The 11,941-nt window shown below is 38.8% G+C and overlaps 3 protein-coding genes across 4 annotated transcripts; 2 read left to right on the forward strand and 1 right to left on the reverse strand.

The window, feature by feature from the left end:
- The first annotated feature begins 2,476 nt into the window (after positions 1-2,476).
- On the forward strand, positions 2,477-4,286 carry LOC6033232 (protein tilB). Its single transcript, XM_038257838.1, has 5 exons — positions 2,477-2,647; positions 2,831-2,887; positions 2,941-3,790; positions 3,843-4,045; positions 4,101-4,286. The coding sequence occupies exons 2-5, from the start codon at positions 2,878-2,880 to the stop codon at positions 4,229-4,231; spliced, it is 1,194 nt and encodes a 397-aa protein (XP_038113766.1). The 5' UTR covers positions 2,477-2,647; positions 2,831-2,877; the 3' UTR covers positions 4,232-4,286.
- LOC6033231 lies at positions 4,192-5,023 on the reverse strand. Its single transcript, XM_001843655.2, has 3 exons — positions 4,826-5,023; positions 4,500-4,753; positions 4,192-4,439 (listed from the first exon to the last, which is right to left on the reverse strand). Exons 1-3 carry the CDS (start codon positions 4,899-4,901, stop codon positions 4,302-4,304), a joined length of 468 nt encoding a protein of 155 aa, XP_001843707.2. The 5' UTR covers positions 4,902-5,023; the 3' UTR covers positions 4,192-4,301.
- A 4,518-nt stretch (positions 5,024-9,541) lies between these two features.
- On the forward strand, positions 9,542-11,467 carry LOC119767263. 2 transcript variants are annotated; one of them, XM_038255503.1, is made up of 4 exons: positions 9,542-9,661; positions 9,730-9,771; positions 9,833-9,913; positions 9,973-11,467. In XM_038255503.1, the coding sequence occupies exon 4, from the start codon at positions 10,794-10,796 to the stop codon at positions 11,451-11,453; it is 660 nt and encodes a 219-aa protein (XP_038111431.1). In that variant the 5' UTR covers positions 9,542-9,661; positions 9,730-9,771; positions 9,833-9,913; positions 9,973-10,793; the 3' UTR covers positions 11,454-11,467. The 2 variants fall into 2 exon arrangements, with proteins under 2 accessions (XP_038111431.1, XP_038111430.1); XM_038255502.1 differs by having other exon boundaries at positions 9,973-10,726.
- Positions 11,468-11,941: the final 474 nt, after the last annotated feature.

The following is an 11,941-nucleotide window of genomic DNA, read 5'->3' on the forward strand; positions in this document are numbered from 1 at the left end:
GTCGATTGTGGTTTTACTTTACGGATCCGAAATATTTCTGTTTGTGATTTTCAACCGATTCCCTCGATATTCGCTCCTGAAAAGTGCTAAAAAGTGCGAAAATGCCTCACGGCAAGAAGAAGAGGCGGTCCTCACCAGCAGGATCGGCAGATTTGAAGAAGCTAAAGAATGCCGATGCGCTACCTGCAAAGCCAGGCAGTTTGAGCGAGGACGCTCAAAATTCGTCTGGAAAACTCAAAATTCTGCTACCTACCAGAAAGGATTACAACTACGTTCGAGATTTCCTGAACAACACAAAGATTGAATACTACAGCCATGACGATACAGGTAAACGCCCCATGAAACAGGTCCTGTACGCAGGGTGACCACTCAAATCCCATTTTCAAATTCCCGACTTTTTCCAGATATTTCCAGAATGCTCAAATAATATGCATTTCTTATCTAAAGAATGATTTCAAACAAAAAACTTTCAATATTAACCACCGAAAAAAAATTAAATGAATTTAAAAATAATCCAAATATAGGCATTTTTTGTAAATACAGAAACTAAACAACAATTGAAAAAAACTTCACAAATGGAACTTCATTATTATGGTTCAGAGTAGAAACACAAACAATTCTGGAGTATTTTTTTTGAAAAGGTCCAATAAACCAAATTTCCAGTTTTTGCTTTTTGGGTGTTTTTGAAACTGCCTTGAGTCAGGGGTGTTAAAAAACATCCAAAAAGCAAAAATTCCAAATTTGGTTTATTGGACCTTTTCAAAAAAAAAAAAAAAACTCCAGAATTAGTCTTTGAAAAAAATATCGAAAGTGCAACAATACTTATAACATTCATGTTATTTTTTAAATTGGCAAAAGTATAGTTTTTGATACTTCGTTTCAACTGGAATTGACAAAAAGTTTAAGATAACTGAACTTAAAATTTCGTTCCTATTTTTTTTAAAACTTCATCATCATTTTAAATCAAAGAATGATTAAAACATAATTGCTGAAATTATTCATTCAAAAAATTTAGAAAAATGTCAAGAAATTCATAAAAAAATGCCTGGTTCCCTTTTAAATTTTGTAATTTTCGATATTGTTTTTTTTTAATCAATGTTAATTTATCTAGTGGTCAGTATTTAACGGTTTTTTTTTTTTTCAATAAACATTTAGTTAGATATGATTTTATGTTTGACCACTTATTTTAAGCAAAATGTTTGAAGAGACAATTGTTTTAAACAGTTTTGCAATAACTCTAAACTTCTTGGATTATTTTTTTTGCAATTTCCAAATTTTCTTTATGTTTTCAAAACGTAAAAAAGATTTTAAATTTTGGTTTTTATTCGATATTTAAGTTTGCCGAAAACTGAAAACAAGTTTAACCATACTCACAAAAAAAGTTTAACGGCAACATTAAAAAAAAACATATTTTAATTACTTAAAGAATTTAGTTAAACAATTAAAAATATTTACCAAAAAACCATTGCCATACTCAAGTTGGAATCTGTTTTCAAATATTCAATCTATGTTACAAAATGAAATAGAATCATAACTCTAAGCTGGCCATTAGGCTCTATTTTTATATTAGTTTTTTTTTTAACTTTACCTCTTGTATGATAAACAAAAATTTATAGGGATCATATGATTCATGAAAAATATTATGAAGATCTGTGTCAAAGACTCCAATATTTATTAAGATTTTGAATGTCCTAAACAGCTTTTCCATACTCTAATATATTGAAATAGTGAAAAGAACCTTAAATTTAAAGTAAGTTATTAAAGCAGAATTGAGTGAATTCAATTTGAGAATTGTACAAAATATTACAAAATTATTCAAGAGATAAACAATTAATTTTCAATCAAGCATGCTTATAACTCCCGACTTTTCCCGACTTTTTGATAAAAAATCATAAATTCCCGACTTTTTCCCGATTTTTGGCGGATTTTGGCGAATTCCCTACTTTTTCCCGACTTTCCCGATTTCCCGACTTGAGTGGCCACCCTGCCTGTACGACATGGATGTGAGTGTGTTGAAAGAAGAGCTCAAAACTCTTAAGTTGAACGTGATCGAAGATGACGAGACACAACAAGGACATCAAGTATCGTGATCAACTGTACCTGGTTCATCTCGAGAAAGGATCGACAACGCCGTCTGAGCTGAAAGCAGTTCGGGCAATTTTCAACATCATCGTGTCTTGGGAACGTTATCGTCCAGTTCACTGTGACGTGACACAGTGTTCGAACAGTTTGCAGTTTGGGCATGGTGGAGGAACTGTTTCATGAAGAGCGGAGGTGAGCACAAAACACAAGCTTGCAACACAATCAACGAGAACATCGAAGCCAAATGCTTCAATTGCGGTGGCGACCATTCGACCAAGAATCGAAGCTGCCCAAAACGTGCTGAGTTTGTAAACAATCGGCAGCAAGCGACGACGAGGCACCAACCAAATCGTCGCAAAAAACCACCAGCATTCACGGACGTTGATGTTCCTGCTTTGGCGTCACCAGGAGCGGAATCTGTTCGAGTGGTTCCAAATCTGCAGCCATTGACGTTGAATCAGCGACAAGGGGAGGGAAAACCAACCTAATTTTACCACAAGAGCTTCTGAACATTTTCATCGAGATGACAACTACACTGCGTGGGTGCAAAACTCGCCAGGAACAAGTAAGAACCCTTGGAGCATTCATCTTAAAATACAGTTCGTAGTTCATCTCTTTAAAAAGTTATGTGATTAGAATTCACGCATGCGCAATTTCAAGTTAAAATTTACGGAACCAACAACAAAATGCTTTTGAATTTCCCACGTGCCGCCATAGCAACACGCTGTTTGTTTGCATGTCGTTACAGGAAAATCTCTTTCAAAAAAAAAACACTGGACAAAATTACCAAAAAACATGGTTAGAAGTAAGTTTTTCTACAAATTCGTAACTTTCAATATTTCTAATCATCGCATTCAGTAACGGAACAGTTGATCCGCAAGCGCTCCGAGCACAACGAGCTCATCATCGGCACGCTGGAAGAGCTGTCCCTGCACCAGGAGGACATCGAGTGCATCGAGCACATCGGAAGCTGGTGCCGCGAGCTGAAGATCCTGTTTCTGCAGTCAAATCTGATCTCGCGGATTGAGAATGTGCACAAGCTGAAAAAGCTCGAGTATCTCAACTTGGCCGTTAACAATATCGAGCGGATCGAGAACTTGGAAGGGTTGGAGTCGCTGAACAAGCTGGATTTAACGTTGAACTTTGTTGGGGAGTTGACTTCGGTGGAAACGCTGCGGGGAAATTACAACTTGCGGGAGCTTTATTTGACGGGGAATCCTTGTACGGACTATGCTGGATATCGGGATTACGTGATCTGTGCGCTGCCACAGTTGGAATCGCTGGACGGGGTGGAGATAACGAGGACGGATCGGTTGAAGGCGTCCAAGGATTTTAGGGCTAATCGAGCGAGGATCGTGCAGCTTGAGTTGAAGCATCGGATTGATCGGGATGAGCAGAAGTTTCGGGTTGAGGAATCACTGCGAGAACAGGAGGAAAGCGTTAAGGATTTGGACGAGGAGCAACGGGCAACTCAGTTTTGGCAGCAGAAGAGCGAACACTGTCCGGAGACGAGGAACATGATGGCCAAGTACGCCAAAAAGGGAAGGGAACGGCCCGAGGTGGGTGTAGGTAATGGGGAGAAGGTTCCACAGAGAACGTTGAAATTGTTTGCAGAATGTGGAAGGCCGTACAGTTTGAACGAGGCGAAGATCAAGTTTGAGTTTTTGGACGAGGACGATCGATACGAGCTGAATTTGCACATTTATAAGTGAGTTTTTATAATTTTTAATTCAGAAATAGCTAATTTTACTTTCTGGTAGATTCTTGGACACTTCTTGCATTGAAGTGGATGCTCAACCAAACTACATCCGAGCTACGATCAAGGGGAAAGTTTTCCAGCTGGCATTGAAAGACGAAATCAAGACGGACGAGTCCACGTGTAAGCGTTCCACAACTACCGGGCAAATGTTAATTGTGATGCCCAAGCTGAATCCCCAGAATATTACGTTCAGGGAACCGGAAGGTAACTAATTTTTTTTAAGCCGTGAAAAGCTTTGACTAACTTTTAAATTTTATAGTCTACAGCAAAGTAAGGCGAGATGCTGCTGCCAAGACCGACCTAAAAGGGGCCGTCGACTACAAGAACATTATCAAACAAGGCGGCAAATCTACGGAAATCAACGAGGAAGAGATTCCCCCTCTAATTTAGTTGGACAGTGATATCTTTTTTGTGCTTTAAACAGTCTAAATAAACTTACCAAAAATAAATTATTCTCTATTTAACACAACTCTTCCAGTTCCTTAGCAAAGTTGTCGAAGTCTTCTTCCGTAAAGGCACTTGCTGGTTCCTTTTTCTTCTTCTCTAAGAATTCATCCGCCTTGACCACGTATCTTCCGGTTTGCGCTCGTTTGATCATCTAAAACAAGCAAAACATTCAGGTACCACCGTCAAACTCACCAACCATCATCCCTCCTACCTTGGCACTCGCCTCCCGGCCAATCTCCGCCGAGCTGAGCAGCAACAGCTTCTGCACGTTCTCCTCGGTGTGGTTCCGCCGGTTCTGGAGCCGCTTGCGAGCCTCCCCCACGGTCAGCGATTCTGGCCGACGTAGCAGCTCCCGCGCCTCCTTCTTGCCCCGTTTGCCGACGTATTTGATGATTTTGTGGTGCTGTGGCATCAGGTCCGGGGTGGCCAGGGGTGCGTCTGGTTTGCGCTTTTTAGAGGAGGAGTCTGCAGGGAGCGTGAAGAAAAACGACGGAATTCAAGTGACTTGGGTCAGGCCATCCAGGACTCGGAACTCACCTTTAGTCTGTGTGTCATTTTTGGGTAGGCCCTCCTCGACTACGGCAAGGGCTTTTTTTACTAGTGCCTTGGACATGGTTTGACCATTGATTTAGTAATTTTTGTTAGTAAAACTTAAATTATTACGATTACTTTTTTTACAGAGCAATCTGGGAAACTTCTGAGAAGGAATCAAAACATGCACGTGCGTTTTGGTTGTGTTTATAAACAGAGGTAGCGTAAACGTCAAATTTATTTTATGGCATGCCTCATCGACCTTTTAAGAATAAGGGTTGGGGAAGTTGCCATAATCGCGCACATTTTTCTGGGCCAGAGATGTAAGGGAGCGTTCTTTTATTACGTAACGCAGTAGAGGGGGAGGGGGGGTCGGAGGCCGTGTTACGCTCCATACAAAAATTTTAAAATTTGTATGGAAATTTTGTTACGAGGGGGGGGGGAGGGGGTCTAAAAGTCCGATTTTTCGCGTTACGTAATAAAAGAACGCTCCCTAAGGATGTAAGCCAAAATCATTGGATATAAATTTCATGCTAAGAATTCATAAGAAAAAGGGAGAACAGCATGGTATTCCATCGAGCACATAATGCTGGCATATCAGAACTTGAACGATAAATTACAGCTTCTATTAGGTTTTATTATTTTAAAAGGGGGTTTCACCTGAAATCAATTTTTAAATAGCTCAGAAAGAGGTGAGCAAGCACCCAGTCACGAGCTGGTTCTGTCAGAATCCTGCTAGAACGGTGGAACATTTCTGCTAGAATGCTCTAAGAATATCCAGCTCTCTAAGAATTCTGCTAGAATCCTGCTGGAACGTCGAGACTGGACAAGTTTCTATCATATTTTTTTTGCAAAATGTGAAAGGAAGGAAAGGGGTCAAGAAAGTGCACAAAAGGTCGAATGGACAAAAGGTTGAATGGACAAATCGTTGGAAGGACAAAAGGTCAAAATTGTTTAAACATATATTTTTACAGGAAAAAAATATTTTAAAATGCGCCTAAATGCATAAATGTTTAAAAACAGTTATAAAAGGTGTTTTGAACAGTTTTCAGTTAATTTCACTTTTATTTTCAATAAAATTTAGAGGTTTTTCGAATTAAAGAATAGAATAGAATAAAAAAAAACGGCCTGTTTCAAAAATATAAAATATGTTTTGCCAAATCCCAAATGCGATTGAAATCTCAAAGAAACGTTGGAAATGACCAGCCTGTGTGGATCAATTGATGGCGTGCTGGACTCACAATCCAGAGGTCACTGGTTCAAATAACACGGTGAGTGGTCCAAAATGTTAAGTGTAGAGTAGTTATTCGACGTAGTCCTGTATAAAATACAAGACACTAGCCATAAATGAGACAAACCACTAGCCGCGAGGATTTTAAAAGCAATAATCAATTATATTTTCGATGCAAATATAAATATGTTTTTGACCCCTGATTTTTCGTGGCAGAGAAGGGGGTGACAAAAGTGTTATTTTTTTCTCTTTTCTCAGAACTGCTTATGTATGTGTGAATGAATAAAACTGTTAATTTTTGAAAGAATGGAAAAATCCACACATTTTTTACGACAATCAATAAAAAGAGAAGGGCATGTACTTCCATCGTGCATCTAATGTTATCAGTACTTGGGCAGACGATTACAGCTTCTAAAAAGCGTTTTAAGCGAGGTTTTCAGTCAATATCACGGAATAAACACCATTAGGATAAGCCGTTGATCATTTTCGGAGAAAATTGATCATCACTATAAAATATTCTGTATTAAATTCAAATTTATTTCACTGTAAGAATTTTCGATATAAATCATATGGGTTCAAAAATTTATATAACTTTGTGGTACAATCATTGACGTCCTAGTTGGCAAACATTGATTAATGACGATTTCCATAACTTTACAGAGAATGGGATATAATCGTTACCAAAAGAAATCAACATGTGTAGGGCAATATTCTCAACAACTTGTTGAAGGATTTTTTTTTTCAAAATATTGAAAGCGTCGCAAACTTTATATCTTTGAACGAAACATCATGACAATGATGGAAGTCTTCACGTTAATGGAAAGTGAGCAAGCAAGTTTCCATCGCAAAATTAAATAGTGGAATTTTATTTTTATTTTTACTTTTTCATTTTTCATTTTTTGCTTTTTGGGTGTTTTTGAATACCCCTGACTCAAGGCGGTTCTAAAAACACCCAAAAGGTTTATTGGACCTTTTCAAAAAAAAAACTCCAGAGTTCATGTTTGATAGAATGGGATAGCTCACAATTTTAGTACAAAAACTCATTTTTTAAGAAATGAAAAAAAAAACTGTAAACAATTGTTTGGAAATTATTCAATTTATTTAAATGAGCTGCTCATTATTGAAAAAATGAAAAAAACTCACAGAAAAAAAGCAAATTTATTTGGAAGAAAATAAATTTTACTAAAATATTTTAGGAGTCTGACTATTTCTGCAGATTTTTAAACACATGTATTGAAAAAAATTGCACAGTAATATAACAGAATTTTGTTGAATTTTTCCACATTCCACCTTTTGTCCTTCGACCTTTTGGCATTCAACCTTTTGTCCATGTGAACTTATCCAGATTTTTAATCAACCGAAATGTCAAGATCGCGCAGTGCTACCAACCTGGGTGATGAATAGAGAGAATGCGTTAAGTGTTTTCCGAATGATCCCACTTTGTTTACATCTACAAAGTAGGAGGCTGTTCAAGCACAAGCATGACTTTTTTCTTACAAGTAAATGAGCTGTTTTATAATCAGGGTATGTGTTTTATTTTGTCTAGTTTTTGACATTTTTTGCTGGAAAATCGCGAGTTTTAAAGTTTTGATCGGATAGAAGAGGTTTTTTTTTACGTGTGATGAAGAACTGCGGCGAGAGTGTCATTTTGCAATGTCGCACGTAAATTCCCTGACTGATTTTGGAATCCTGCAGTTCTTCCTGGTTCAACGAAAAAACATCGCTAATTCTAGCGAAGCTGATCCAACAAAAACTTCTGGATGGATACAACCACGTCGACTGCATAAACAACTTCCATTCATAATTATAAAAAATGTAATAAAATAAAAAATAACGATCTTGTATTCAATTGGGTACTAAAGTCCTATGTCAATTTTTATGTACAACGGTAAAAAACACGATTAAAAACCATTTCTGATCACTTTTTTTCATTTTAATGCAAAAATTTTGTTTGACAAGACAACATTTTTTCGATGGATCAACTATGGTCCCCTTGGAACGAGCTGTCAAGTAGGAGCTTTTCTGTCAAGAAGGACCGCGAGGTTAATTTTTCAAAATTGATTTAAAAATCCATTTTAAAAAGAGTTTACAGTGCTCGTACAAAGGGTCATTGTACTCAGAAAAATAAGCTTTATCGCTGTAAACAATAAGATCAGCAATCTAAGCTTCATTTTAGGACCCAACTGGGTCCTAAAATGAAGTTTAAATTTGTGATATTATTGATCATAAAGATAAAGCTTAACCCACAATAACAATAACCCTTTGAACGACCGCAAAAGATTTAAAATGGAGTGACAAAAGCCTAAAATGAAAAAAAAAGTGAATTGAAATGGTTTTTAACCGTGTTTTTACAGTTGTACATAAAAATTTACAAAGGGCTTTTCCCAATTTTCTTAAGATTTCTTGACTTCAACTCCAGTTTCTCAATAGCCACACATTTTTCATTATAGCAAATAAAAAACAAAAACAATTTTTAATGATCGAAAACAATACTCTTTTCTTTTGGAGACAGTGAATTGGTTCCACTTTGACAGTTCAAATTGAGGCCGTTTTGCGAACCACTACACTGTGACTGAAAATCGCATTTTGCTGAGTTCGTTTTCGCACCTCCCCATACGATTTTTTCAGTTCAACTACGCTTACACTTTTTTGTGTAATCACAGTCGAACTGAAAAAATCGTATGAAAAGTGCGATTTTCAGTTACAGTGTATTCAGCATCCAGCTACCAACATTAGAAAAAAGTGTGGCTGTTATGCCATGGCACCCTTTTTTGTAATCTCGGTACCACTGCGTGTTATTGACATTTCGGCAACGCCATCTTGTGTGTGTGTGTGTGTGTGTGGTCCAATCCAATATCCGCTGGCCGGCAGCGAAATTATGGGAAAGGATAGTTTGTATCAGACTTGGGTTATGCTGATACAACATATCAGACCCGGGTATTAGGTGGTGACCCATTTCAGAATGGCAGAGATCCTAGCGGCCCAATTTCGAGGTCATTGGGCATTGTCTGGCCCCGCCTAAACATAGAGCAAGAACCAGAAGGGTCGCAAATTTACAGCAAATATTCCGGTTAAACTTTTAAATTATAGATAGAAATTATGACCAAACTAGTTTCAACAACTCGCGCAAACGATTGAAAAATGTTCAAAAATGAAATTGATCAAAATAAAATAATATTTTGAAAACAATTTTGATATTTTGATGAAATTGAAAAAAAATGAGCTATCCTTATAGAATATTTGTACTGATTTATTAATGAAATAAATTGTAGCTTTTCTTTCAAAAAAAAAAAAAAAAAAAAAAAAAACTAGGTCGAAACGCCCTTTAATGTTTATCAAATCTACCGTACCTAGGTGCGTAAATTACAATTGTAATGTGTAAATGAGCTCAATTATTTTTTCTGCTTGTTCATTGCGATGCATATCTCCATTATAATCGAATTATTCAACCAGGGGAAATGAAACTTGTTTTGAATCAGTTTCGCTAATGCTTTTTTGAAAACTTTTTAAAGCTTATAAAAGATAAGTTCATTGTTGACGATTGTTCAAAATTAGTTTGAATAATGGCGAGCCAACGTAACGCGATCCTGCTGGTCGGGATACTATTTCTGGTGAATGATTTTTGTTGTGTATGGTTGTTGGAGTTGATTATAACGTTTTAGTTTTATTCTTTCCACAGATTCAACGCGGAACATGCCAATTGGACGTCGTTACAACTGGCGTAATGTGTCTTTTATTGGTTAAAATTTTTGATAATTTGAATTACACTTAATGACTTACAGGTTGATCCAACAGCAACCACTACTGCTGCGCCTGTTACTGCGCGAACAACAATCGCATTTACAAAAACAGGTTTAACATCGGTGAGTTCATTACAGAGAAAAAAAATTACAGAATAAATTTATTTTTATTTTTTACCTAGGGATTCAATGTTTCAAGCAAAAACAGCATCCCCAGAGTCCAAGATCAAACTAACCAGACGCTCGCAGCTTTAAACCAAACCGTTGAAATCGTGACAACCGCTCTAGCGAACATCTCAACCGATGTGAAGGACTCTTTGGATGAGGCAGTTCAGAACATATCGAAGATTGTCTCAACTGGAGCCGAATTTAAACTGGTCGAGAACGGATTGAAAAGTCTCGCGACGGTCGCAAAGACCCTTATTGATGCTGCCGACAAGAGAATGGATCGTTCTCTGGCAAGTCTGGGAACACTGCTCAAAGCTTCCATTGCCGCGATAGTAAAATTGGAACGAGATAACCTGGGCAGGATGAAGCTGTCGTCGGATGAGAAAACGGCTGCCAGGAACTTGCGATCACTCGAGAACTCGTTCTACAGAAACCTGTCCACGTGTTTGAGCACGTTTAACGGAAGCATCTCGTCGGAAATAGGAACCGTTGAAAACATGGTGGATACGTTGCTCAGCGAAGGTCAATCAACTGCGGCGGATCTGGCCAAGGCTGGGTGCCCTTCAAAGAGTGTAGTGCCTTGCTGAGGGCAGCTGCTACGACTGTGGCAGCGTGGAATACTGCCATCTCCGGTACTCTCAACAAGCTACCAAATGTTAATGAACTGACGCAATGCATTGCCACTCAGGTTAATTTGGGCAAGGTGGAGTTTGCAACGTTGTTCAAGAACATTGCTCCTCCGGTAGATCTAAGAGCTGTCCTGACGAACAATACCTATTCCCTGCAGTCTTTTATCCGATCAGCTTTGTCCAATTTCAGCACCAGCTACCAGAAAATGATCAAACCAGTAACCAGTAGAATCAACCTGCTTCGCACCGTCGTTAGTCGCAACGCTCTAACCGACCCCAAAACGATCATTCAAAACAACTTCAAACCGATCACAACCGTTGACGACTCCACCGTACAGGTTGTCAACACTCTGCTCCCAAAGATTACCACCCTCCACCGACGGGCAATCGCCGCTCTCATCAACAAGGACACCACCGTTTCAGCCAGGATCAATCAAGCGATCGGCAAGGACACCAGCCCCAACGGTACGGCCGAGTGCGATGCAGCCATCCAGAACATCACCGCCATCAAGTCGACGTTTAACAGCTCCGTAATCGCGTGCCACCTGACCCTAGAACCGTCAATCTCGACCCTTCTCACGGACGTGACCTCGACCACCAACGCAACCATGGTGCTGTTCAACGCTCAAATGGACTCCGTTGCAGGTTTCAATACGGCCGCCATGCAGCAACAGGCTGCCCAGCTGAAGAACAAGCTGGCTGCCGGTCCGCAGCTTTCGGCGAATGTGACGAAAACGGTGACCGATGCGGTAAACAAGGCCTACGGAACACTGGAGAAATGCGTTAACGACGCGGTTAAGGAGGCCGTTGGTGATCTTGACGATAAGAGCAACCCGGTTATCAAGAGTTGTCTGGTGATTGCTTAGGTAATTTCATGAAAATGGACGAAAAATATAAAATATAAATGAGTAAAATTTGTGTGAAATTGCAGTCACTTTGTTTCAAAACGTTAAATACAAACACACACACTAAATTTGGGATTGCATCATAAATGGCATAAACTCAATGATGACTGAAAAAAAAACAGCAACGATTGCTGAATCTTCAGCCAAAAAAAAAAAAAATGTTAAGCAGGTATTATAATTAGACTATATATTGGGTCTCGTGGCGCAGGGGTAGCGGCTTCGGCTGCCGATCCCGATGATGCTATGAAACGCGGGTTCGATTCCCGCCTTATCCACTGAGCTTCTATCGGATGGTGAAGTAAAACGTCGATCCCGGTTTCTCCTGTCTCGTCAGAGGCGCTGGAGCAGAAATCCCACGTTAGAGGAAGGCCATGCCCCGGGGGGCGTAGTGCCAATAGTTTCGTTTTTTTTTTTTTACAATTAGACTAAGCCAAACAAAGTCGCACTTT

This window comes from Culex quinquefasciatus, chromosome 2 (genome assembly GCF_015732765.1).
Source record: "Culex quinquefasciatus strain JHB chromosome 2, VPISU_Cqui_1.0_pri_paternal, whole genome shotgun sequence".
In the NCBI taxonomy this organism is placed as follows: domain Eukaryota; kingdom Metazoa; phylum Arthropoda; class Insecta; order Diptera; family Culicidae; genus Culex; species Culex quinquefasciatus.

Coding starts and splice junctions, on each gene's coding strand:
- LOC6033232 (XM_038257838.1), top strand. Junction 3,791..3,842: donor CTGAATTTGCACATTTATAA/GTGAGTTTTTAT, acceptor ACTTTCTGGTAG/ATTCTTGGACACTTCTTGCA. Junction 4,046..4,100: donor TACGTTCAGGGAACCGGAAG/GTAACTAATTTT, acceptor TAAATTTTATAG/TCTACAGCAAAGTAAGGCGA.
- LOC6033231 (XM_001843655.2), bottom strand. CDS start 4,901: ATGTCCAAGGCACTAGTAAAAAAAGCCCTTGCCGTAGTCGAGGAGGGC. Junction 4,754..4,825: donor AAATGACACACAGACTAAAG/GTGAGTTCCGAG, acceptor CGCTCCCTGCAG/ACTCCTCCTCTAAAAAGCGC. Junction 4,440..4,499: donor GCCGGGAGGCGAGTGCCAAG/GTAGGAGGGATG, acceptor TGCTTGTTTTAG/ATGATCAAACGAGCGCAAAC.
- LOC119767263 (XM_038255502.1), top strand. CDS start 9,614: ATGGCGAGCCAACGTAACGCGATCCTGCTGGTCGGGATACTATTTCTG. Junction 9,662..9,729: donor TGGTCGGGATACTATTTCTG/GTGAATGATTTT, acceptor TTCTTTCCACAG/ATTCAACGCGGAACATGCCA. Junction 9,914..9,972: donor CAAAAACAGGTTTAACATCG/GTGAGTTCATTA, acceptor TTTTTTACCTAG/GGATTCAATGTTTCAAGCAA.